Consider the following 27,130-nt stretch of genomic DNA (forward strand, 5'->3'; position numbering starts at 1 on the left):
AGTCCTCACTTTCTCCTGGAAAAAGGTAACCCTGACTCAACCCCAGCCCCAAACTAGCCCCTGGTCATGATAATTTCTTGCACACTGCTTCCTTCTACTAGCAGTTCCCCATAACCCCACGACCTCCACCATAACACCACATCCATGGCGAGAAATCGATCTGTGATGCTTCTTGCAGTGGAATAGCCCACAGATCTCTGCAAGGTGCGAGTGCCTCTACTGTCAAAACAAAAGAGCTAAGTCATTGTTTGACCCAATAGGGAAGATTGTGCTTGAAGAAACAAAGTGGTAGAGATGGGGTTACCACTGTGCAGCTGACTCTCAGATGCAGGTTTCTGAGTTAATTCAGCTAAGGATGGAATAATGATAAGGAACCATAGGGTCTGCCACACTCTCGAAACATCCCCTCAAAGATTTATTCCTAAATCCCCTCAAAGGGTCTGCCACACTCTCGAAACATCCCCTCAAAGATTTATTCCTAAATCCCCTCAAAGGGTCTGCCACACTCTCGAAACATCCCCTCAAAGATTTATTCCTAAATCCCCTCAAAGGGTCTGCCACACTCTCGAAACATCCCCTCAAAGATTTATTCCTAAATCCCCTCAAAGGGTCTGCCACACTCTCGAAACATCCCCTCAAAGATTTATTCCTAAATCCCCTCAAAGGGTCTGCCACACTCTCGAAACATCCCCTCAAAGATTTATTCCTAAATCCCCTCAAAGCCCCTCCAAACCCCTGTCTCACGCATCAAATAACTCAAGTACTCAATGCATCGACCAACCTATTAGTTACTGCTTCCCCCAGCGTGTGGGACCTTGCACCACACATGACATTACCAATATTATTCCTGATTCTTGATAAAGGGCTTCTGCCAGAAACGTTGATTTTCCTGCTCCTCGGATGCTGCCTGACCTACTGTGCTTTTCCAGCGCCACATCTAATCTTGACTCTGATTACCAATATTATAAGTGTGTCCATGCTTTAAAAGTGTCTCAGTGGCTGTGAGATGCTTGAGCAGCCCTGAGCTTGTAAAAGGCATACAGAGAGACCTCGGTTATCCCAACAAGATGGGCGGGCATTGCTTCATTCGGATAATTGATTATTTGGATAACCGATTTGATCTTAAACAAGGGAAGTCATACTGATCTAATGCTGTGCTCTACCAGAGGATTTGTTTAATTTTGATGAGTATACTATTTAAACAAACGAATCTTTGCATTCTGCAAATTGCAGATTAAATTGAGAAGGACTAAACCCTTACCGTCACATAAATATCTGAAATCCCAGCATTAAACAAGGTCCCGACCAGCTTTAACAACCATAACAGCTTTTGTCAGTTTCTGTGAACTCCGTTCTTGTGATGGAAAGGCAGAAGCACCACCTCACACATGTATTTTCTTTCTCTGCCATTCTTTTCATGTACGGCCCGGTAAAGTGACTGGGAATAAAGCAAAGAGCTGTGTAATTAACCCTTCTGTTAGAAAACACAGTCGCTGTTGCTTCAGCTGCTTTTGTCTCTTTGGGTTTTGCCAACATTTTCACATATTCTTCAGTACAGGTAATCGGAGTTCGCTTCTCTGATGTAATGTTTTTACCAGACCTTGAGATCTTCTTTGAATAATCGAGGTTCTTCTGTGTATAGAAATGCAGGTTTGCATTTGTTCGTGTGTTATTAGTCTGAGTTGTGTATTGATGGCTCACAATTTTGGTCTTTGCCACATGTGCTGTCAATGTAATTGATCGATCAGATGGAAGTCACGGTTAATTTGCCTGTTCTTGTGTGCTTGCAGGAAACCTGTGTCGATGTACAGGGTACAGAGCCATCCTCGAGGGATTAAGCACCTTTGCTAAAGTAAGGGAGTTCAAATTGCTGTGAGTACATTTTCCTGCCAGCCTCACGTCCAGTTTGGTCATTCAGCCAAATTACAAGGCATAAAATCATGTTAACATGTAGGGGAAGGTGTCGTCACGTCAGTGGCTGTCAAAGGTTTTATAGAATCATAGAGTATGGAAGATGCTCTTTGGCTCACCAGGTTTGTACTACTATATCTACACTAGTTTATTGCCTGTTTATCCAGTGCAGTGTAAAGATTGTATCAAACTACAGCTTACCTACTTAATATAAGAAAACTATCATTATTGTGTGATATTTCTACATTTGAAAGCTAATTAGTATAAATAATCTATAAACTAAAAAGTATAAATACCAATAAAACACAATAAAAGTGGCAGGGTTGCTGTGTTGCAGCTGTAATATATTAAATTATATTTATCTTATTAAATTCTTGATCTCACAAGGAATTAAGGGCTACAGGGAGAGTGCGCGTAAATGGAGATGAAATGCCTATCAGCCATGATTAAATGGCGGAGTGGACTCGATGGGCCGAATGGCCTTACTTCCACTCCTATGTCTTATGGTCTTATGGTCTTATATGGCAGTTGTTGTTCATCAGTGTGATCCACAAGAACCTCACCTGAAATAATGGAACATGAAGAACATTTGATGAGCTGCATTCTGAGATACAGGTGCACCATAGACACTGAACGTTTTAAAAGCATAAATTAGATCAGTTCAACTTCGTTGATCTCCCCCAGTTAAAAGTGGAAAATGTTCCCCTTCAAACTAAGTAGTTCAGATGTTTCAAGTGTGACAGAGATACACCATCAGACAACTCTTGGCCTCTGAATAATATCTTTATATTCCGTGTGAGCTGGTAAAATAACACAGTCAACTTGCATTCAAAGGTTACTGAAATAACTAAAGACAATAAATTATATTTATCAGAAACACAAGACACATGTCACACTGGATCTTAAATTCATCTAGAACTTGAACAACATCCTCACTTGAGACAAACTCTTCAAATTTTCGATTCTGACAGAAGATCCCTGACTAACTTTCCCTGAAAATGCACACCTTGCTTCAGATTGATCTGAGCTTCTCACACAGATGCCATGCCTTGCTGCCCCTGGGTGATCTGGAGAACTCTTGAAAATCATAGCACTCAGAATCCTCATTTTGTGAGCCCTTCAAGATAAACCTCCCTTAATTAAAACTTCGTTGCTGAACTGTAATTTGCTCATAATAGTTAATCCAATTGGATCTTTCTATCTGCATAAATTGCTTTAAACATGAAGCATCTTAAGTTGGCTACCTTAGCTTTAGAATGGACAGTCTCTCCTTCATCAATGTGGCTGTACTTCTTAATGCAAGAGCAACCTGGCTCTGAAGAAATTAAAGGCATTTTGCTCACTTGCTTTCTTAAGCTGTGGGCAAGCTCCATTTGAAAAGATGGTTAATAAGACATACCTACTAAATTTAACTAAACTAAAAGCCTTTATTCAATGTAGGTGAATAATTACTCACTGTTTAATTATTGTAAAATTAGATTGCTTCTTCTAATCTATTGTAAGTTGATCATTCAGTTTGTCAGTGTCTTCAAATTGTTAGACAGACAGTACAAAAATGGACCTTTTCCCTTTCTCTGGCTACACGCAAATTTTAAAAGAAAAGCTTCTAAAAGTGTCAATCTTAGACATGTTAAATCTGAAATCTAAAAGCTCAGGCTCACTTAGGTTAGCTCCATTAGACTTAATCAGTGACCATGGACAGGAAATAGGAACAAGGGGTCTTCAGTTCCTGTATTTGTTCAGTTTGTGGCGTGTGCATGTGACTGAGAGTAGGGGTTACATGGAGTATGAACAAACTGACCATGGCCGGATGGTGCTGGGATCTATTCGAGTTGCCTGGAGTAAAATGGAAGGTAGCGGTGTTGGGGAACTCTCAGTGGGAACGCTAGCAGCCAAGTGGTTGAGTCCTGGAAGTTGTGTTGTTTGTCCAGTGCCAGGTTACGGACACCTCCTCAATGCCTGAGGTGAATTTGGAGTGGTCGGGGAGATAACCAGTCGCCGTGATTGCCTTGGGTACCAAGGACACAGAGGAGGCTATGAAAGGGATTCTTCTGAGAGGGAGAATGAGCATCTGAGGTTTAAATTAAGAAGCAATTAAATTAAGTTAAACCTTTCATAAATGATTTGGATGTGAATACAGAGGCATGGTTCGTAAGTTTGCAGATGACACCAGACTTTGTGTTGTAGTGGACAGAGAAGAAGGTTACCTCAGAGTACAATGGGACCATAATCAGATGGGCCAATGGGCCGAGGAGTGGCAGATGGATTTTAATTTTGGTATGTATGAGGTGTTGTATTTTGGAAAGGCAAATCAGGGCAGGACTTGTACACTTAATGGTAAGGTCCTAGGGAGTGTTGCTGAACAAAGAGACCTTGGATGCAGGTTCATAGCTCCTTGAAAGTGGAGTCGCAGGTAGATAGGATAGTGAAGGAGGCATTTGGTATGCTTTCTTTTATTGGTCAGAGCATCGAATATAGGAGTTGGGGGGTCATGTTGTGCCTGTATAGGACATTAGTGTGGTTACTTTTAGAATATCGCATACAATTCTGGTCCCCCTGCTGCAGGAAAGATGTTGTTGAACTTGAAAAGGTTCAGAAACGATTTACAATGATGTTGCCAGGGCTGGAGGGTTTGAGCTATAGCAAGAGGCGAAATAGGCTGGGGCTGTTTTCCCTGGAGCATCAGAGTCTGAGGGGTGACCTTATAGAGGTTTATAAAATCCTGAGGGGTATGGATAGGGTATATAGCCAAGATAGTTTCCCTAGAGTGGGAGCATCCAAAACTAGAGAGCATAGGATTAAGGTTGGAGGGGAAAGACATAAAAGGGACCTAAGGAGCAACTTTCTTATGCTTAGAGTGTAACACGCATGGAATGAGCTGCCAGAGGAGGTGGTGGAGGCTGATACAATTACAACATCTGGAAGGGTATATGAATAAGAAGGATTTAGAAGGATATGGGCCAAACGCTAGCAAATGGGACTAGATTGGGTTGGGATATCTGGTCAGCGCAGGTGAGTTGAAACAAAAGGACTGTTTCCATGCTGCGCAACATTATGATTCTATGACCCTGGGTGAATGCCCATGCCACAAGCCAATCGGCACAGAGTAGATAAGTTCAGAGTGGAGCACGTGACACAAAGACTGATGAAGGAGAAATGGGTTAGGACTCCCATGGCACTGGCAGCCATATTGGGGAAGGAAGAAACTGTGCTGTTGGGACAATCTGCAGCTCATCCTCACTGGGACCAGTCTTCTGTGGGATTGTAAATCTAGGGGAGGCTTTAAACTAAATAATGCAGGGTGAATGTTCACAAGAGGGGAGACTTGAAACGTGACAGAAGGAGGGAAATGCAATCACGCATGATAATAATAATAATCAGAGTATGACAGAAAGGGATAGAGCATACAAATAGAAAAGTGCACTAACAAATAAGATTAGATTAGACTAAATTGCCTTTAAAATAACAGATTAGGAAGAGGGAGATCTAGAAATTCAAAACTGAAAGTTGCGGGGAATGAAAACTTTTCTAACTATCAATAAATGCATATTGCATGAGATAGGATCGGACAGTGAGTTTAAAGGTGACAGTCCATCAGTGAGTGAGGAAATGTGGGAAATAGTCATAAAACCATGATCGCTTTATCTAAATGCATGGCACATCTCTCGTAAAGTAAATAAAGTGATGACATTGATAGAGATAAATAGTTTAAATCTTATCTCCATTCAGATACATGGGACAAAGGGACAAAGGTTGGGAAGTAACTATTCCAAAGACAGATGAAATCAAAAGGGAGGAGGAATAGCCCTGATAAGAAATGTTGACGTGAAGTAATCTTTATTCAGGAAATCAGAAAGTTAAATCAGTACAGGTAGAGATTGGGAGTAGCAAGGGTCAGAAAAGGCCAATGGGACTAGTTTATCGGCCCCCTAACTGTAATGCTACCATTGTACTGATCATTAAGCAAGAAATAAATACTGCAAATGCTGCAAACCTGAAACAAACCCAGATAACACTGGAGAAACTCAACAGGTCTGCAATATCTGTGGAGAGAAATAAATATTGGCACCTGTAACAAAGGCAAGGTAATATTGGTGGTGACATTACATAGACTTAACCAATTAAATTGACAAAGGTGATCTTGAAGATGAGTTTGATGAAAACTTTCCTGATCTTGGAAAAGTACCCCATTGAAAAGTCAATCAGAGCAGGACTTATACACTTAATGATAAGGTCCTGGGGAGTGTTGCTGAACAAAGAGACCTTGGAGTGCAAGTTCATAGCTCCTTGAAAGTGGATTGCAGGTAGACAGGATAGTGAAGAAGGTGTTTGTTATGCTTGCCTTTATTGGTCAGTGCATTGAGTGTAGGCATTGGGAGGTCATGTTGCGGCTGTACAAGACATTGGTCAGGCCACTTTTGGAATACTGTGTGCAATTCTGGTCTTCATGCTACAGGAAGGATGTTGTGAAACTTGAAAGGGTTCAGAAAAGACTTACAAGGATGTTGCCAGGGTTGGAGGATTTGAGTTACAGGGAGAGGCTGAACAGGCTGGGGCTGTTTTCCCTGGAGTGTCGGAGGCTGAGGGGTGACCTTATAGAGGTTTATAAAATCATGAAGGGCATGGATAGGGTAAACAGACAAAGTCTTTTCCTTGGGTGGGGGAGTCCAGAACTAGAGGGCATAGGTTTAAGGTGAGAGGGAAAGATATAAAAGGGACCTAAAGGGCGACGTTTTCATGCAGAGGGTGGTGTGTATATGAAATGAGCTGCTAGAGGAAGTGGTGGAGGCTGGTACAATTACAACATTTAGAAGGCATTTGGATGGGAATATGAATAGGATGGGTATGGAGGGATATGGGCCCAGTGCTGGCAATTGGGACTAGATTTATCTAGGATATCTGATCGGCGTGGATCAGTTGGACTCAAGGATCTATTTCTGTGCTGTACATCTCTATGACTTGACTGAGAAATAGACAGTAAATGTATTAAAGTTTGCTGATGGTACTAAGCTATGTGGGAATGCAGGTACTTCTTGGATAACGTGTGCCCTCACAGCACGATTTGCTGATAACGTCGCTGAGGAATTAAGGAATGGGAGTTTTGAGAATGTTTATCTCTGTTCACAATAGCACGATTCCAGCAGTGTTCATTTCACCCACTTTGTTCTGTGTGGGCCCAATGTCAGCTGCCAACAGTACAGCTTTCTGTAAGAGGTATTGGACAAGGAGCAGCTTGCACTAACAAGACTTTTTAAATGCACTGTGTTAAATTTACTTTTGTTTCATTGATATATATGACTTATAGCTTCATTCAACCTATGCAATATTATGTGTTAGGCTTTTGGGTGATTTTTGAGCGATTGTGAATGATATTTTTTTGCTGGGTAAAAGTGAGAACTGCAGCTGCTGGAGATCAGAGCCGAGAGTGTGGTGCTGGAAAAGCACAGCAGGTCAGGCAGCATCCCAGGAGCAGGAAAATTGACATTTCAGGCAAAAGCTTTTCATCTGGAATGATTTTTTTGCTGGTCTATCCCTTTTCCCATAGCCCCCATTATTTCGATTAAACAATTTTCCATTAAGCCAGGTTTCACTGGAACGCAGCAATGGCGTTATAGGAAGACTACCTGCCTGTATAATGAGGAGAACACAGGATTAGTAAGTGAATTCACAACTAGATGACAGACAGAGTCTAAAATAGGGAGGTGGTAAGTTATTCACTTTGGTCACATCGAGAGAAAAACAGAATTCTCTGTTTAAAATGTGAAACTTACAAATGCACAAGAGACACAACAAATTAGCGTGCAGGTCCAGTGAGCATTAGGGAAACAAATGGTTTGTTGGCGTTTATTGCAAGGGAATTGGAATACAAGAACAAGGCTACAATAGTACAGGGTTTTGGAGTGACTTACACGAGAGGTTGAACATCAAACGCTCATTTGATGGCTCTCTGGGATAAAGTGTTGCTCTATAAGAATCCTAATTAATTTGGGTAAACTGGGATGTCGAAGAATGAAAGGTGGTATCAGTGAAACCTTTAAGATTACGAAAGGCCTTCAAATGGGAAATATTATTGGTCAGGGAATGTCAGACAATGGGGCACAGTTTCAGGATAATGGGCCAATCATTTAGAACTGAGATTAGATGGAGTTACTTCCCCCAGAGTTTGGTAGATGTTTGAAATTCCCTACCCCAGCAGCCTGTGAATCCAGCATCTTTGAGTATGGCTAAGGATAAAATCGACAGAGGTCTGAAAGGGGTTGAGGAGGCATTAGGAAAATGGAGTCAAAGCTGACTATCAGCTGTGGAGCCTGAATGGCACAGCAGGCTCAACAGGCTGAATGGCCTACTTTTGTTGCTGATGTTAACCCAGTTGGACCTTGGGACGTAGATGAACATCACCCATGCCTTTCCCACATATCTGCCAGGGGAAGGGCTGTGCAAGCCCCAGATCAACACACTAGCAGAATCCAGTTTTAAACTAATGCGGCAGGACACTGGCAACCAGAAGAGAAAACAAGTGGACAGCAAGGTGGAAACTGGAGACTGTAAGAATCATGAAGTTAGCATTAATAAGGGGAACAGTAGGCAGAGAGCAGATGAACACAAAAGAACTGGTGGCCTGAAGTGCATCTACTTTAATGCAAGGAGTATAGTGGGTAAGGCAGATGAACTTAGGGCTTGGATTGGTGCCTGGGAGTATGACATCATTGCCATCACAGAGACTTGGTTTAAGGAAGGGCATGATTGACAACTAAATGTTTCAGGATATAGATGTTTCAGACAGGACAGGAAGGGAAGTAAAAGGGGCGGGTGGAGTTGCATTGCTGGTCAGGGATGATATCATGGCTGTGCTAAAGGAGGACACTGTGGAGGGCTTGGTAGTAAGGCATTATGGGTAGAGCTGAGAAGTAAGAAGGGTGCAGTTAGATTGTTGGGGCTGTATTACAGACCTCCCAACAGTGAGCATGAGGTCGAAAAACAAATAGGGAAACAGATTATGAAAAAACAAATATGGAAAGATGTAGATGTAATAGGGTATTGGTGATGGGAGATTTTAATTTTCCCAACATTGACTGGGATACACTTAGCATCAGAGGTCTGGATGGGGTAGAATTGTAAGAAGCATCCAGGAGAGTTTTCTAGAGCAGTACGTCAATAGTCCGACAAGGGAAGGGGCCATATTGGACCTGGTGTTGGGGAATGAGCCAGGTCAGGTGGTAGAAGTTGCGGTGGGGGATTTCTTTGGGAATAATGACCACAATTCTGTAAGTTTTAGATTACTCGTAGACAAAGATGAGAGTGGTCCTAAAGGAAGAGTACTAAACTGGGCCAAGGTCAATTATATCAAACTTAGACAGGAGTTGGGAAATGTGGATTGGACACAGCTAGTTGATGGAAGTCCACATTTGATATGAGGGAGGCTTTCAAAGATAGGTTAAAGATAGTGTAGAATAGGCATGTCCCGTTGAAGGCAAAGGATGGGAAGGGCAAGATTTGTGAACCGTGGATGACAGGAGAAATTGTACAACTAGCCAAGCGGAAAAGGGAAGCGTACATATGGTCTAGCCAGCTAAGAACAGAACGGGCCCTGGAGGAATATCAGACGAGTAGGACAAGTCTTAAACGAGGAATCAAGCGGGCTAAAAGGGGTCATGAAATAGCTTTAGCGAGTCTTTAAGGAGAATCCCAAAGCCTTTTATTCTTATATAAGAAGCAAGCGGGTAACTAGAGAAAGGGTTGGTCCACTAAACGATAATGAAAGAAGGCTGTGTGTCCAACCTGAGAGAATGGGTGTGATTCTGAATGATTACTTTGCATCAGTGTTCACTGAGGAGAGGAACATGATGAATGTTGAGGTTAGAGACAGAAGTTTGATTAGTCTGGATCACATTGACATAAGTAGAGAAGATGTGTTGTGTAGGCTAGAGGTTATTAAGGTGGACAAATCCCCAGGACCGGATGGGATCTATCCCAGGTTGTTGAGGGAGGCGAGAGAGGAAATAGCTGGGGCCCTGACAGATATCTTTGTAGCATCCTTAAACACAGGTGAGGTGCCGGAGGACTGGAGGGTTGCTCGTGTTGTCCCCTTTACAAGAAGGGTAGTAGGGATATTGTGGGTAACTACAGACCAGTGAGCCTGACGTCATTGGTGGGAAAGTTGCTGGAGAAGGTACTGAGAGATAGGATCTATTTATATTTAGAAAAGAATGGGCTTATCAATGATAGGCAACATGGTTTTGTGCAGGGGAGATCGTGCCTTACCAACTTAATAGAGTTCTTTGAGGAAGTGACCAAGTCGATAGAAGAAGATGTCATATACATGGACTTTAGTAAGGTGTTTGATAAAGTTCCCCATGGTAAACTAATAGAGAAGGTGAAGTCACATGGTGTGCTGGGTGTTCTAGCTAGGTGGATACAGAACTGGTTGAGCAACAGGAGACAGAGAGTAATAGTTGAAGGGAGTTTCTCGAAATGGAGAACAGTGACCAGTGGTGCTCCCCAGGCGTCAGTGTTGGGGCCACTGTTGTTTGTAATATACATAAATGATCTGGAAGAGGGCATTGCTGGTATGATCAGCAAGTTTGCAGATGACACGAAGATTGGTGGAGTAGTAGGCAGCACAGAGGACTGTCAGAGAATACAGGAGGATATAGATAGACTGGAGAGTTAGGCGGATGGTTTTCAATCCAGACAAATGTGAGGTGATGCATTTAGGCAAGACTAATTCTAGAGCGAATTATACAATGAATGGAAGAGCCTTGGAAAAAGTTGATGGGCAGAGAGAGCTGGGAGTGCAGGTCCATTGTACCCTGAAAGTTGCTGCACAGCTGGATAGAATGGTCAAGAAGGCATATAGTATGTTTCCCTTTGTTGGAGGGGATATTGAGTATAAGAGCTGGCAGGTCATGTTAAAATTGTACAAGACATTGGTTCGGCTGCATTTAGAATACTGTGTACAGTTCTGGTCACCACATTGCCAAAAGAATGTGGATGCTTTGGAGAGGGTGCAGAGAAGGTTTGCGAGGATGTCGCCTGGTATGGAAGGTGCTAGCTATGAAGAGAGGTTGAGTAGGTTAGGTTTGTTTTCATTGAAAAAAGGAGATTGAGGGGGGACCCGAAGGGTATAGACAGGGTGGATAGAGACAAGCCTTTTCCCAGGGTGAAGGATTCAAATACGAGAGGTCACGCTTTCAAGGTGAGAGGTAGAAAGTTTAAAGGGATACTGCGGCAAGTACATCACACAGAGGGTAGTGGGCATTTGGAATGCGTTGCCAGCAGAGGTGGTAGAGGCAGGCATGGTAGGTTCACTGAAGATGCGTCTGGACAGATGCATGAGTAGGTGGGGAGCAGAGGGATACAGACGCTTAGGAATTGGGCGACAGGTTTAGACAGTAGGTTTGGATCAGCTCAGGATTGGAGGGCTGAAGGGCCTGTTCCTGGGCTGTAAATTTTCTTTGTTCTTTGTTCAGGTGGCTAATAGCAGAAATAGCTATGAAACTGTCTTACAGCTATAATCAAGCATGCTGGGAATTTCAGTCAGGCTAGTTTCAACTCTGGCCTCAGTTAAAACTCTTGTGATCTTCAATTCCTACGTTGACCAAATAAGGCGTGTCTTTTTTTCTCCTTTCCAGCCATTGAACTGCTGTGGTCAGAGTGGGAAAGAAAATGGCTGCTGTAAGGGGCAGTTTGGAGCTAATCATCTAGGAGTGAGTATATCTGAATGTCATAAAGTCAGTTTCCTGGTGCTACATCTGTGGTTTTTCATCTGCATGTGCATTTTGTGCATTTCTTCCAGGGCATAAATGCACCTTCCAGGGCATGTTTACATTGATGTCTAGACATTTAGGCACCCACTACTAACTTAGATGGCGTACGGAGTGCCACTGTTTGGTGTACACACCTGGGAGTTGTTACCTGTAAACCCCATTGGCTGGGATCAAATGATGTGATCTGGCTTTGATCAATTCATTGGCTGAGTGCCAGAGATCTTTCTGGAAAGTAGCACATTTTACAGAACAAGGGAATGTTTTTCTCAGAGGAGAAAAAGCCCCCAGTACCACGCTGGAAAGACATGTGCCTTGATTTAGTAGCTTGTGTCGATGTTTGTCCTGAGCAGGTCCGTAACATCATAGAATCTGTCCAGCGTGGAATAGGCCATTGGGCCCAACAAGTCACATCCATCTTCCAAAGTAATCCACCCAGCCCCATTCCCCTGGTCTATTACTCTACATTTACCCCTGACTAATGCACCTTACCTACACATCCCCGAACACTATGGGCAATTTAATGTGGCTAATTCACCTAACTTGGTATCTTTGGACTGTGGGAGGAAACCAGAGCACCCAGAGGAAACCCACGCGGATACGGGGAGAATGTGTAAACTCCCCACAGACAGTCGCCTGAGGATAGAATTGAACCTGGGTCCCTGGCGCTGTGAGACAGCAGTACTAACCACTGTGCCACCGTGAAACCAGACTCTGTGCTCTATGATCATGTCCCCGGGACTCACACCAAGACAGACAGCGACTGTGCCTGGAGGACCATCAAGTCAGTGAGAAACGCTGTTCAGTCTGCCTGAAACTTGTTGGTCTTCCAGAACAAGGAGTTGAACCTGACTGAGTGTTGCAGACTGGCACATTCCAAGGTCCAGGACTACGTGCTGAGGGACACACTAAAGCTTGGGGCAGCTGCTGCCAAGGCGCAGTGGGGAAAGAGCACTGTCTGAGGTCTTCCTGCTGCAGTTAAATAGGAGTCCATTACAGTACCAGACCCTCCTGGAGCCTCAAATGCACGTAAATGTTGTCCTAGATGTGTAAGTGATACCTTTGAGTTGTTATAATGGAATTAACCTCCAATGTTTCTTTGTTTCCTTGATATACTGTACAGAACTGAACTGCATTTGTGACAATGTATAGATATAAAGATATTTTTTTATCAGTAAAGTATATTTTTGAAATTAAAGGAAGGTCATCTTCAGAGAGCACTTTGGCCAATTCACTTGAATCAGGTCGTATTTGATTCAAGCCAAATTTATAGAGTTAGACTGAGGGTTAAATGTGGAATAAGTGAAGTGGGATAAAGTGAATGAAAGTTGAAGTTATGTTAAGATGAAATAATGTATAAATGTTGCATTAAATGTACAGGAGACTCTGTTGGCGTAAATATTGTATTCCTCGACTCACTGTGACACTTAAAGTGTAATCACATTATAGCCAGCACAAGTTCACATTTTGGAAACAGCGTTAGTCTATTCATCAATCGCATTACAGCCAACTGGCATTAACAAAACACACGTAATAGCCGAATTACCTGTATGCTTATATTAAGTATTGGCACTTCGAGAGTTAAATAAAAGGCATGCTTGTATATTTAAGTTCTGAGTCGGCTCCCTGTGTTTTGCCTGTCACACAAGGAAAGAATACCTGGGCAAAAGGTTTGAGTACTCACAGCAGCGAACCTCAGTTCATACCAGTTTCTCCCATGGGTGCTATGCAGATGGAAAAGTGAAAAAATAGTCGCACTGTGTCCCTACCTCCATCAGAGTTAGGTCTTGGTGATGGTTCCATCTCAGTTTCATAAGGCAATAAATATTGGCAATTATAGAATCCCTACAGTGTGGAGACAGGCCATTCAGCCCAACAAGTTCACACTGACTCTCCAAAGAGCATCCAATCCAGACTCACCCCCTTAGCTATCCCTCTAACCTTGCATTTCCCATGGCCAATCCACCTAACCTACACTCCCTGGACACTATGGGAATTTAGTAGAGCTAATCCATAGAACCGGCAATGACTGCACTATTGTAGGACACCAGAGCCCCTGGATGAATCCAACACAGACACAAGGATAATGTGCAAAGAACAAAGAACAGTACAGCACAGGAACAGGCCCTTCGGTCCTCCAAGCCCACACTGACACATTTTGCCCTTCCATACTAAAACTGCCTTCACTTACAGGATCCTTATCTGTCTATTCCCTTCCTATTCTTGTATCCGTCCAGGTGCCTCTTGAATGCTGCTATAGTCTTTGCTTCTACCATCTCCTCTAGCAGCACGATTCAGGCACTCACCACCCTTTGTGTGAAAAACCTGCCTCACTCATCTCTTTTAAACTTCCCCCCTTACTCCTTGAATCTGTGTCCACTAGTAATTGACCCCTCCACCCTGGGAAAAAGCCTCACGTTTTCCACTCCATTGACAATCACCCCTCAACCCCCTGCATTCCAGAGGAAACAAACCTCAGTCTATCCAACCTTTCTTCATAGCTAACATCTCCCATCCTACGCAACATCCTGGTAAACCTTCTCTGTACCCTCTCCAAAGCATCCACATCCTTTTGGTAGTGCGGTGACCAGAACTTTAGACAGTATTCCAAATGTGCCCTAACTAGGGCTCTGTAAAGATACAGCATAGCTCTTCCATCCTTACACTCAATGCTCTAAGCCTCTTTTTAACTATCTACACCGCCACTGTCAGTGAGCTCTGGACCCACACACCCAGATCCCTGTACAAATCAAACTCCACACATACTATCACCCAAGCCTGGGATTGAACCGAGGTCAATGGAGTTGTGAGACAGCAGTGCTAACCACTGAGCCACCGCACTAGCAATAGCTGCAGTGAAGATTTGTAAGCTGAATGCATGATTGTTTTCCTCCTTTTTAGCCATCAAACTGCTGTGGTCAGAATGGGACAGAAAATGGCTGCTGCAAGGGGCAGTTTGGAGTTAATCCACCTGGGGTTAGTATATCTGAATGTCATTAAAGTCACCGGGTGCTACTTCTGTGTTTTTTCATTTGCGTGTGTTTCCGATGCATGTATCTGCTGCATGTTTACATGTGTATGTATAATGGTAATCACAGTGGCTGAAATTTAACATTGGTGGTGGGTGCCCTGTCCAAACCACACTTCTTTGAGAAAGACCCTGTGGAATTAAATGTGTCCATCAGGCACTTAACTAGCCAGCACGGGGCCAACCCTAGAGTTTAGGGCCCGAGAGTGTCAGGTACATTTGTCAAAGTCTATTCCAGAAGTGACAGCTAATCACTTGCTCTTTGTTCCAGATGTCACCCAGGCTTTTCGAACCATCAGAGTTTAAACCTCTGGATCCCACTCAGGAACCGATCTTCCCCCCAGAGCTCCTGGTAGGTACCAATGTGACATTCCTTCGATAGAAGGACGGGCCAATTGCTCAGGTGTGTCGTTGCAGATTAAACCTACCCCCTCACCTTGGGTGACCCACATTAGATCTCCGTTAAAAAGCATGATGCTGGAAAAGCACAGCCGGTCAGGAAGCTAATGAAGAGCTGGAGAGTCGACGTTTTGAGATTAAGCTCTTCATCAGGAATGAATTTGAAAATGTCGACTCTCCTGCTCCTCAGACACTGCCTGACCGGCTGTGCTTTTCCAGCACCATACTTTCTGACACCAGCATCTGCAGTCCTCACTTTCTTCACAGTCCTCACATTAGACCTCCATCCAGGAAGGCACTTGTTTCATTTATGCTTTTGAGGCAGACCCCTTGCCTCACCATTCCCTATCTCTATAGCCTCCTCTACTCCTTTAGAGTCTCAGAGTTTATTCCAGCTGTGGTCTTTGATGCATAGAATCACAGGCCATTCAGCTCATTGTGGCTGCACCAGCTTGTCAAACGAGCAACATTACTCAGAGCCAATCTCCTGGCTTTTCCCTATATCCTTATACACCATTTCCATCCAAATAACCAACCCATGCCCTCTTAATTGCCTCAACTGAACCTCCCTCCACCACATTTCTATAAATTAATTACTCGCTGTGTTAAAACATCTTTTTCTCACATCAACCTTGCTTCATTTGCAAAATTATGTTAAGTTTATGTCCTTATGCCCTGTCATCAGCCTTTGATATGGTTGGACACAGCATCCTCCTCTGGCATTATTCCATTGTCATCCAATTAGCTGGACCTGCTGTTGCCTGGTTCCATTTATACTTAACTAATCTCTTCTACATCCCATGCCATTACTTCAGACACCCCCAGAGAATTGCTACTTGGCCTGGTCATATTTCTCATTTAAAAGCTACCCTTTGCTAGCAGCACCTGGAATTGGCCCTCTATTACGTACTGATGACTCCCACCTCTTGTGACTCCTTCACTGTTGCTAAGTCATCAGGCTGCTTATCCAATATCGAGTACTGGATGAACAGAAATTTCCTCCAATTAAATATTGGCAAGACCATTGGAGCTGTGACTTCTGACTGGAGGTTCAGTTAGCTCAGTTAGTTGGATGGCTGGTTTGCAATGCAGAGTAATACCAACAACATATCCTTGTGTTGACTTTGTGCAGGAAGGTCATGTCTCACGAATTTGATTCCATTGTTTTAAGGAAGTGACAAAGATGATGAAAGAGGGCAGGGCGGTGGATGTTGACTATATGGTCTTTAAGCATAAGTGAGGCCTGCAGATGCTGGAGATCAGAGTCAAGAGTGTGGTGCTGGAAAAGCACAGCAAGTCAGGCAGCATCTGAGGAGCAGGAGAATCGACATTTCGGGCAAAAGCCCTTCGTCAGGAATCTTTAGCAAGGCCTTTGACAAGGTCACTCATGGCAGGCTGATGCCAAAGATGAAGTCAGATGGCATCTGTGGTGAGATGGTAAGGTGGATACAGAACTGGTTTAGCTGTATAAGACAGAGAGTAGCAGTGGAAGGTTAAACGCAAAAAATGCTAGAGAGCACAACTGGTCAGGCAGCATCTGTGGAGAGAAAGCAAGCTAAAGTTTAGTGTCTAGATGACTCTAGAGGCTCTCTTTCTCTATCTTAGCTTGCTCTCTCTCCATGGATGCTGCCTGACCTGCTGGGATTTCCAGCATTTTCTGTTTTCAGTTCAGATTCCAGCATCTGCAGTAATTCGCTCCTTTACCATGATGTTGCCTGGTTTGACAGGCCTGGAATGTACTAATGACAGATTTAATCAGAATGTTTGTGAGGAACCTTGCCTGATACCTGAATAAGTAGGGAATAGAGGGATATGGACAAGGTAGAAGCAAAAGGTTTTCATTATAGAAAGACATCATGTGTTGGTATAGTCTTGGTGGGCCAGAGGGCCTGTTTTTGTGCTGTACTGTATTGTATTCTTTGCCTGAGCTTACCTTGAAGGTCACCATCTCAGTCTCACCTCTTGGATGATGTGTGGTGACCCTCAGTTAAACTCACACAGGTTCTTTCTCTCTTTCTCCCTCTCTCTCTCTCTCTCTCTCTCTCTCTCTCTCCCCCTCCCTCCTTCTCTCTCTCTTACTACCCTCTCTCTCACTCCCTCTCTCTCTCCCTCGCTCTCTTTCTCTCTCTCTCTCCCTCCCTCTCTCTCCCCCTCTCTCTCTCCTCCTCTCTCCTTCTCTCTCTCTCTCCCTCCTCCCCTCTCTCTCTCCCCCACCTCTCTTTCTCTCTATCTCTCCCCCCTCACTTTTTCTCTCTCTCCCTCCCTCTCTTCCTCTCTATCCTCCCTCTCTCTCCCCCCCTCTCTCTTTCGCTCTTTCTCTCCCTCCCTCTCTCTCCCCAACCTCCCTCTCTCTCTCCCTCCCCCCTCCCCCACCTCTCTCACATATACACACACACACACACACACACACACTCTTTCCCCGCCTCTCTCTCCCACCTTTCTCTCTCTCCCTCTCTCTCTCTCCCTCCCCTCTCTCTCTCCCACCCTTTCTCCCTCCCTCCCTCACTCTCTCCCCCCTCCGTCTCTCTCCCTCTCTCTCCCTCCCCCCCTCCCACCTCTCACTCTCTCTCCCTCCCTCTTTCTCCCTCTCTCCTCTCTCTCCCTTTCCCCCTCTCTCTCTCTCCTCTCTGTCTCACACACACACACTCTCCCCCCCTAAATCTCTATCTCTCACTCACTCTTCCCCCCTCTCTCTTCCCCCTCACCCTCTCTCACTCCCTCTCTCTCTCTCCCTCCCTCTCTCTCTCTCCCCCCTCCCTCTCTCTTTCTCTCTGTCTCCCTCCCTCTCTCTCTCTTTCTCTCTCTCTCACTGTCTCTCACCCCCTCTCTGTGCCTCCCTCTCTCTATCCCCCCTCTCTCTCCCCCTCCCTCCCTCTCTCTCACTCTCTCTTTCCCTCTCTCTCTCCCTTTCTCTCTCTCCCTCCATCCCTCTCTCTCTCTTGCTCGCTAATGAGGGAGAGAGTAGCCCTCTGATCCTTTTGTGCTATGGTGACTTTACCTGGTAACTGACCACATCCTTCCTCTTGTCGATTGTCTGAGATGAAACAGGACTGTTTGAAACATTAAGCACTGCATTTGACCATGTGAGGGGTGGCCTTTGTGACCAGTGATCACCCTCATGGTACCACGTTCAGAAACCTTTCAGATCTGAAATGCCAAATTCCTGCTCCCACCACCTCCCAATTCTAATGCAAGATTAAAGATGGTCACTTGGGCCGAAATGAGCAAACTACTGTATTGGCTGCATTCAGTGAGCAAATCCCCAGAGTGGGGCAATGAACACAACTGAATGGATCAATTTTGTTTTGCAGTTACTTCAGGAGTCACCTCGAGACACATTGATCTTTAAAGGGGAGCGAGTCACTTGGATTCAGCCGACAACCCTGAACAAACTGTTGGTCTTGAAGGGCAGATACCCGGATGCCAGACTTGTGGTTGGCAACACTGAAGTAGGTAAGATTAAAATTGCAGACTAGCCAATAACCACCCACCCTCCTTGCAACAACATTTATCACTGAGTTGAGTGATAAATGCACAACGGAGAGAAGTTCAGGGAATGAAACTGTTTGCTGTTCAAATCACACAGTTTGCTTTATTGAGAGAGATCAGTAACTGTAACATTAATAATCGTTAGCAGTGAGTGGACTACAGTAATCAGTGAGTACCAGACAGTGGGACCTCCGGGATTGGCATTGATGGCGTGGTTGGAGAAGGAGGGGATCTGTTCACCATCTCGCTCTCTCTCGGGTCTATACAGGCATTGAAATGAGGATGAAGAACATGTTGTACCCAATAATCTTGGCTCCGGCTCATATTCCTGAGATGAATTTCAGCTGCTTCACTGATACGGGTAAGTGAGATGGCACTGTCTGTACTTAATGATTTTATTGGTGGAGTCAAGTAGGAGAGGGCAGTCAGTGTTAGGAACCCGCAATGCTGTTGTAGAGACCACTGACACCACAACCTTCGAAAGTTGGTGGAGCATTTTCTTTCCCGGTCGGTAGCCCAATTTATTCAACATGTATTCCCAGGATGTGGGCACCACTGGCGAGACCAATAGCTGGTGGCCATCGCTCATTGCCCAATCGGCTGCCCTTCCCCTTGAACACGCGGACAGTAATTTCAATACAACTGAATGGTTCGCTGAGTCACAACATGGGATGGTTGAGTCAACTACAGCAGGGTGTCTGTGAAGTCAGGTATAGGCCAAGCTGGGAAAGGACTGTACCAGCGAGTGTAAAGTGAAGGGGTGAAGGGGTGGTAGTTTTCATGGCATTGTGGAGCTCGACCCATCATCCCTTGACACATGTTCTGCCCACTTACTCTTGTTGCTGTCATATCAAGAGGGCTCCATACACTTGGCAGGAATCAGTGAGTCAAATATACCCACTGACCATCATTGAATAGTGTAGAATCAGCCAGGATGAGTTTCCATTTCTTTTTGTCATGATCACCACAAGTTGCTATTGAGACAGGAGTCTCGATTAAAAGGAACATTATCATGGGATCCCTATTGTGCAGAAGCAGGTCATTCAGCCCACACTGCCCCTCCAAAGAACATCTTACCCCATGACTATAACCCTGTGTTTCCCATGGCTAATCTCCACATCCTTGGACACTATGTGTGTTTTAACATAGCTAATCTGCCTAATCTGCACATTTTTGGACTATGGGAGGAAATCAGAGCACCCAGAGGCAACCCACTCATGCACAGGAAGAATGTGCAGACTCCACTCTGACAGACACCTAAGGCTGGAATTGAACCTACATCCCTGGTACTGTGAGGCAGCAGTGCTAACCACTAAGCCACCTCACTGTCCAATTATTGATGTCTGGAGACACCTCAGCTCCTTGAGCCTGGCCTCCCATTCAAAACTATCACAGCCAATCTGCACCTCAACATGGGTATTTACCCACCTTCGCTCCACACTGCAGGAATGTCTCTTGAACTAGGATTTCCAGAAGGCATTCAACAAGCTGCTACCTTAAAGGTTGTTGCGCAAATATGAGTTGGCGGTGCAGTTGGTAGTATGGATGGAAGATCGGCTGGCTGATAGATAACAGAGTATAATGACGATAAGAGACCATAAAACATAGGAGTGGAAGTAAGGTCATTTGGCCCATCAAGTCCAGTCCGCCATTTAATCATGGCTGATAGGCATTTCAACTCCATTAACCGCACCCTCCCCATAATCAAGAATTTATCAATCTCTGCTTTGAAGACATTTAACATCCCGGCCTCCACTGTGTTCCGTGGCAATGAATTCCACAGGCCCACCCACTCTCTGGCTGAAGAAATGTCTCCTCATTTCTGTTCTAAATTGAGCCCCTCTAATTCTAAGGCTGTGCCCACGGCTCCGAGTCTCCCTGCCTGACAAAAACAATTTCCCAGCATCCACCATTTCTAAGCCATGTATTATCTTGTAAGTTTCTACTAGATCTCCCCTCAACCTTCTAAACGCTAATGGATACAATCCCAGGATCCTCAGCTGTTCATCATATGTTAGACCAACCATTCCAGGGATCATCCATGTGAATCGCCGCTGGACACGCTCCAATGTCACTATGTCCTTCCTGAGGTGTGGGGCCCAAAAATGGACACAGTATTCTAAATGGGGCCTAACCAGAGCTTTATAAAGTCTCAGTAACACATCACTGCTTTTATATTCAAACCCTCTTGAGATAAATGACAACATTACATTCACTTTCTTAATCACGGACTCAACCTGCAAGTTAACCTTTAGAGATTCCTGGACTAACACTCCCAGATCCCTTTGTACTTCGGCTTTATGAATTTTCTCACCATTTAGAAAGTAGTCCTTGCCTGTGTTCTTTCTTCCAAAGTGCAAGACCTCGCAGTTGCTCACGTTGAATTTCATCAGCCATTTCCTGGACTACTCTGTCTAAATCTTTCTGCAGCCTCCCCACCTTCTCAGTACTACCTGCCTGTCCTCCTAACTTTGTATCATCAGCGAACTTCGCCAGAATGCCCCCAGTCCCTTTGTCCAAATCATTAATATATAAAGTGAACAGCTGCGGCCCCAACACTGAACCCTGTGAGACACCACTTGTCACGGGCTGCCATTCTGAAAAAGAACCTTTTATCCCAACTCTCTGCCTTCTGTCAGACAGCCAATCCTCAATCCATGCCAGTAGCTCACCTCGAACATCATGGTCCCTCACCTTACTCAGCAGCCTCCTGTGAGATATCTTATCAAAGACCTTTTGGAAGTATAGATAGATAACATTCACAGGGTTTCCCTGGTCTAACCTACTTGTTACCTCTTCAAAGGACTCTAACAGGTTTGTCAGGCATGACCTCCCCTTACTAAATCCATGTTGGCTTGTTCTAATCCGACCCTGCACTTCCAAAAATTTAGAAATCTCATCCTTAGTGATGGATTCTAGAATTTTACCAACAACGGAGGTTATGCTAATCAGCCTAAAATTTTCCATCTTTTGTCTTGATCCTTTCTTGATTTAAGGGGGTTACAACAGCGATTTTCCAATCACCTGGGACTTTCCCTGACTCCAGTGACTTTTAAAAGATCACAACCAATGCCTCCGCTATTTCCTCAGCCACCTCCCTCAGAACTATAGGAGGTAGCCCATCGGGGCCAGGAGATTTATCAGTTTTTAGACCTTTTAGCTTTGCTAGCACTTTCTCTTTTGTAATGGCTACCATGCTCAACTCTGCCCCCTGACTCTCCTTAATTGTTGGGATGTTACTCATGTCTTCCACTGTGAAGACTGACACAAAGTATTTATTAAGTTCTTCAGATATTTCCTTATCTCCCAGCACTAGCCTTCCTGCATCAATTTGGAGTGGCCCAATGTCTACTTCTGCCTCTCATTTGTTTCTTATGTATTGAAAGAAACTTTTACTATCATTTCTATTACTGGCTAGCCTACCTTCATATTTGATCCTCTCCTTTCTGATTACTCTCCTTGTTATCCTCTGTTTATTTTTGTAGCCTTCCCAATCTTCTGATTTCCCACTGCTCTTGACCACTTTATAGGCTCTCTTTTTCTGTGCTACATTTCCTGAGTTCCATGGTTGTCCAATGCCCTCCCCCACCGCCCCAGTAATCTTTCTTTTCTTTGGGATAAACCTCTGTACTGTGTCCTCAATTACCCCCAGCAACTCCTGCCATTGTTGCTCTACTGTCATCCCCCCAGGCTCTACTTCCAGTCAATTTTCGTTAGTTCCTCTCTCATGCCCCTGTAATTACCTTTCTTTAACTGTACGCCATTACATCCAATTTTTCCTTCTCTCTTTTCAGACTTCAGACTGAACTCTACCATATTATGATCGCTGCCTCCCAAGACCTCCTTTAATTTAAGATCTTTTCTAAAATCTGGCTCATTACTTAGCACTAAGTCCAGAATAGCCTGCTCCCTTGTGGGCTCCATCACAAGCTGTTCCAAAAAGCCATCCTGTAAGCATTCCATGAATTCCCTTTCTTTGGATCCACCGGTAACATAATTCACCCAGACCACCTGCATATTGAAGCCCCCATGATCACCGTGACCTTGCCTTTCTGACATACCCTATCTATTTCCTGGTACATCTTGTGCCTCTGGTCCTGACTGTTGCTTGGAGGTCTGTACATAACTCCCATTATGGTTTTTTTTGCCTTTGTGGTTCGTCAACTCCACCCACACAGACTCCACATCATCTGACCCTATATCATTCAGTGCCATAGATTTAAACTCATTCTTAACTAACAGGCCAACCCCGCCCCCTCTGCCCACCTCCCTGTCTTTTTGATAAGTTGTAAATCCTTGGATGTTTAATTGCCAGCCCTGAACCCCCTGCAACCACATCTCTGTGATGCCTACCACATCATAATCATTCACGATGATTTGTGTCATTAAATCATCTAGGCGCATTCAGGTAAAGTGCCTAAATGCTAATTTCCAACATCTCAAGTAATATTTCCTAAGTTATCCTTCCTTTTTTGCTTCATTCCTAGTCTGCCTTGAACTTAAACCCCGCACACATACTAACGTGCTGCTTATCTTTCTACCTGACTCCACACTCCCTGTCCCTTTCCATTTCCCTTCCCCCCGACTCACAAGTTTAAAGTCCTAGTGACCACCCTATTTATTCTTTTCCCAAGAATACTGGTTCCAGATCGGTTCAGGTGGAGACCATCCCATCGGTACAGATCCCTCCGGTTCCAAACCTGATGCCAATTCCCCATGAAATGGAAGCCCTCTTTCCCACACCAAACTCTTAGTCACGTGTTTACTTCCCTAACTTTCTTATCCCTATGCCAATTAGCACATGGCTGTTATGATCCTCAAGGACCTGTTCTTCAATTTCCTTCCTAGTGCTTGATACTCCCCAAAAAAGGTATCCTTCCTAACCTTGCGTACGTTGTTAGGGCCAATGTGGACCACAACATCTGGTTCCTCCCCCTCCCTTCCCGCTCCAACATCTTTTCAAGCTGGTCGGAGATATCCTTCACCCTGGCACCGGGCAGACAACACACCATGTGGGACTCCCAATCCAGCTCACAAAGGATACTATCTATCCCCCTAATTATAGACTCCCCTATAACAACTACTGTCTTTTTGCTCCTCCCTCTTGAATGGCCTTCTGCACCAATGTGCATTTGTCAGCTGGCTCATCCTGTCCACAGCCCTTTCCCTCATCCACACAGGGAGCAAAAATCTCATACCTGTTGGACAAGGTCAAAGGCTGAGGCTCCTCCACTCCTGAACTCAGAATCCCCCTACCTGCCTCACTTACAGTCACACCCTCTTGTCCCTGATCACTAATCATCCAGATAACTCTCCGTCTCCCGGATGTGCCGCAGTGTTTGAAGCTCAGATTCCAGATCATCAATTCTGGCATCCAGATCATCCAGCAACCACCACTTGCTGCAGACGTGGTCACTGCCGTTCACAATGGGACCAGCCAGCTCCCACATCATACAGCTATGTGCGGATGTGTGAGTGAAGTTCTGCTAGGCCCTGGAACCTGAGCTCTTTGCAATTTACCATCAATGACTTAAGATGAAGGGAGTGAAGGCATGGTAGCAGATGAGGTAAAGGTAGGTGGGAAAATGTGTTAGGTAAGAGACATTAGGAGGTTGCAGACTGATATAGATGGGGACAGTGAGTGGGCAAAAGATCTGGCAGATGGAATATTATGTGGAAAAATGTAAAGTTGTTCACTTTGACGGAGAGAATATGAAGATGGAGTTCTACTTAAATGGAGAATGACTGCAGAATTTCAAGGTGCAGGAGATCGAGGTTGTATTGCATGAGTCAGGTACAGAACGTCATTAGGAAGGCCAATGGAATGCTATCCTTAACTGCAAGAGGAACTGAGGTTAAGTTACATACTTCAGTCACATAAGGCACCGAGAAGACCACATCGTGCACAGTTTGATGTTGCTTACTTCAGGAAGAGTGTAAATCAGGAAGGTGGTTCAGAGGAGGTATTATAGATTGATACCTGGTGTCTTGTGAGGGAGAGTTGGATGGGCTGGGTTTGTTTCCACTGAAGTTTAGGAGAGCAGGGGGTGACTTACGTTGAAGTGTGTCACGTCCTGAATGATCTTGACAAGGTAAATGTGGAAAGGATGTTTCCTGTTGTGAGTCAGTCCAGAACTACAGGGGCATGATTTAAAATGCAAGCCTTGCCCTTCTGGGATAGAGATAAGGAGCAATCGTTTTCTCTTGAAAGGGTACGCAACTCTGGAGCTCCCTGCCTCAGAAGATGGTGGGTGATGTTTTTAAGGAACAACAGGTGGATTAAGTTATTAAGGATAGTTGAAGAATATTGAATTAAAAATATAAACAGTTCATCAATGATCTTACTGAGTTTTAAGAGGATGATTGGTCTATCTCCACTCCCAGTTCATACCTTGCTGTGTTCGATTCACCGACCCAACAAAGAAACCTATCGATCCCCATTGTGAAGACTTGAGTTTCTCTCCAGCATTTACTGCCTGTTACCCATAATTACTATTGCAGGTATGTAGAAAGGGAAGATCCCTAAATCAGTGGAGGGGGGTCTACAGGAGGTGTGACAGCAGACAGTTCCTGGTTGAAGTGCTGGCCCCCTTCTACGCTGCTAGTCCTATGAAGCTGCGTGAAACATTCACTTGAATCAAAGCGAACTGATAATTGCGGATCATCAGGTTCCCATTCCCACTGCACTCAGGGTCCAAAGGGCTGCCTTCCAGCCAGATCTTTTTAAGTTGGGATCAGTTCCACTCCCCACCCCACACCACAGTGGGTCAGATGGGCACTCACTGGCCTCCATTGGCTCCCATTCGATTCTAAAACTCTCCTCTTTGTCTCTGTGATCCTCTGTGGCCTCTCCTCCTCATCTCCAAGATCTCCTCCAGCCCCACAACCCTTCGGCTCACCTCCGATTCTATCCTGAGCACCCTCGATTTTCATCGCTCCTCTCATTGGTGCCTGTGTCTTAATCACCATCTCGACCTTACGTTCTGAAATTGCCTTTTTAAGCCGTGCTGTGTCTCTAACTCCCTCTTCGAGAGGCTGGGTGTAAATCTATCCCTTTGACCATGCTGTAAGCCACCAGTTTTAACATCCCGTAAAGTGGTATGGAGGTAGCCGCCATCTGAGAGTTACACTTGGGAAGGACTATGGGACGTCATACTACGCTGAAGGCACTATGTAAATGGTCAGGTTGTTTCTCATGCACACACCTTGACTGTTTTGAAGGGATAATGTTCGGGGCTGCCTGTAATCTGACCTATATTGGGAGTGTGCTGAAACAGGCCGTAAACCAGCTTCCCAGTTACAAGACTGAGGTTTTCAAGGCCGTATTGGAACAGCTGCGTTGGTTCGCAGGACAACAGGTCCGGAATGTTGCTGTGAGTGCTTCTTCTTAATTTATCACGGGGTGTGGGCATCACTGGCTAGGCCAGCACATGTTGCAGGGTTTTGTTCACCAAATGGGTGAGGGCAACAAACCATCTCCGAGGGGCAGCAGATAAACATGGGATGTGGACACCACTGGCTGGGCACAGCATTTATTGCCCATCCCTAATTGCCCCAGAGGGCAGTTAAGCGTCAACGACATTGCTGTGGGTCTGGAGTCACATGTAGGCCAGACCAGGTAGGGATGGCAGATTTCCTTTCCCTGGAGGACATTAGTGAACAAGGTGGGATAACCTTGCTGGGAGAGTAACCCAGAATACCAGGATTATGCTCTGAATTCATGGGGTCAAATGCCACCAGGGTAGCCAGTAGAATGTAATATCTGGAATTAAAAACTATTTACAACAACACTGACAATGCAACTTTTCTCTTGTTTATTCATGAGGTAGGGTGTTACTGGCAGACCCATTATTGCCTGTCCCTATTTGCCCTAAAGAAGGTGATAGCGAGCTGCTTTCTTGAACCACTGTGGCTGTAGGAACACCCACAATGCCATTAGGAAGACAATTCCAACAATCCTGACCCAGCATCAGTACGTTTCCAAGTCAGGACAGTGAGTGGCTTGGAGGGGAACCTACAGGGGCTGGTGTTCATAACTATCTGCTGCCCCTGGCAGTGTTTGTTGATCTGGAAGGATCTTTGGTAAATTTCTGCAGTGGCTCAGTGGTTAGCACTGCTGCCTCACAGAACCAGGGACCCGGGTTCGAGTCCAGCCTCGGGTGACTGCCTGTGTGGAGTTTGCACGTTCTCCCCGTGTCTGCGTGGGTTTTCTCCGGGTGCTCCGGTTTCCTCCCACAGTCCAAAGATGTGCCGGTTAGGTGAATTGGTCATGCTAAATTGCCCAGAGTGTTAGGTGCATTAGTGAGGGGGAATGGGTCTAGGTGGTTTACTCTTTGGAGGGTCAGTGTTGACTAGTTGGGCCGAAGGGCCTGTTTCCACACTGTAGGGAATCTAATCTTGCAGATAGTACACACTGCTGCTACTGAGCAGTGGTGGAGGGAGGGGATGCTTGTGGATGTGGTGCCAGTCAAATGGGCTGCTTCCTGGATGGTGTCAAGGAGTGTAGGGTGAACCACATTGTGAAGGTAACATTACTGGG

The 27,130-nt window shown here is 44.9% G+C and overlaps 1 protein-coding gene across 1 annotated transcript in view; it reads left to right on the forward strand.

Moving 5' to 3' along the window:
- xdh (xanthine dehydrogenase) overlaps positions 1-27,130 on the forward strand; it is a 149,789-nt gene that overhangs the window by 50,895 nt on the left and 71,764 nt on the right. The window contains exons 7-13 of the mRNA XM_072550825.1: positions 1,791-1,852; positions 11,544-11,618; positions 14,577-14,651; positions 14,975-15,055; positions 18,414-18,555; positions 18,860-18,952; positions 25,813-25,964. Coding sequence (XP_072406926.1) covers positions 1,791-1,852; positions 11,544-11,618; positions 14,577-14,651; positions 14,975-15,055; positions 18,414-18,555; positions 18,860-18,952; positions 25,813-25,964 — 680 coding nt within the window. The remainder of the gene's footprint in view (positions 1-1,790; positions 1,853-11,543; positions 11,619-14,576; positions 14,652-14,974; positions 15,056-18,413; positions 18,556-18,859; positions 18,953-25,812; positions 25,965-27,130) is intronic.

Source organism: Chiloscyllium punctatum, chromosome 3 (assembly GCF_047496795.1).
Source record: "Chiloscyllium punctatum isolate Juve2018m chromosome 3, sChiPun1.3, whole genome shotgun sequence".
Lineage (NCBI taxonomy): Eukaryota > Metazoa > Chordata > Chondrichthyes > Orectolobiformes > Hemiscylliidae > Chiloscyllium > Chiloscyllium punctatum.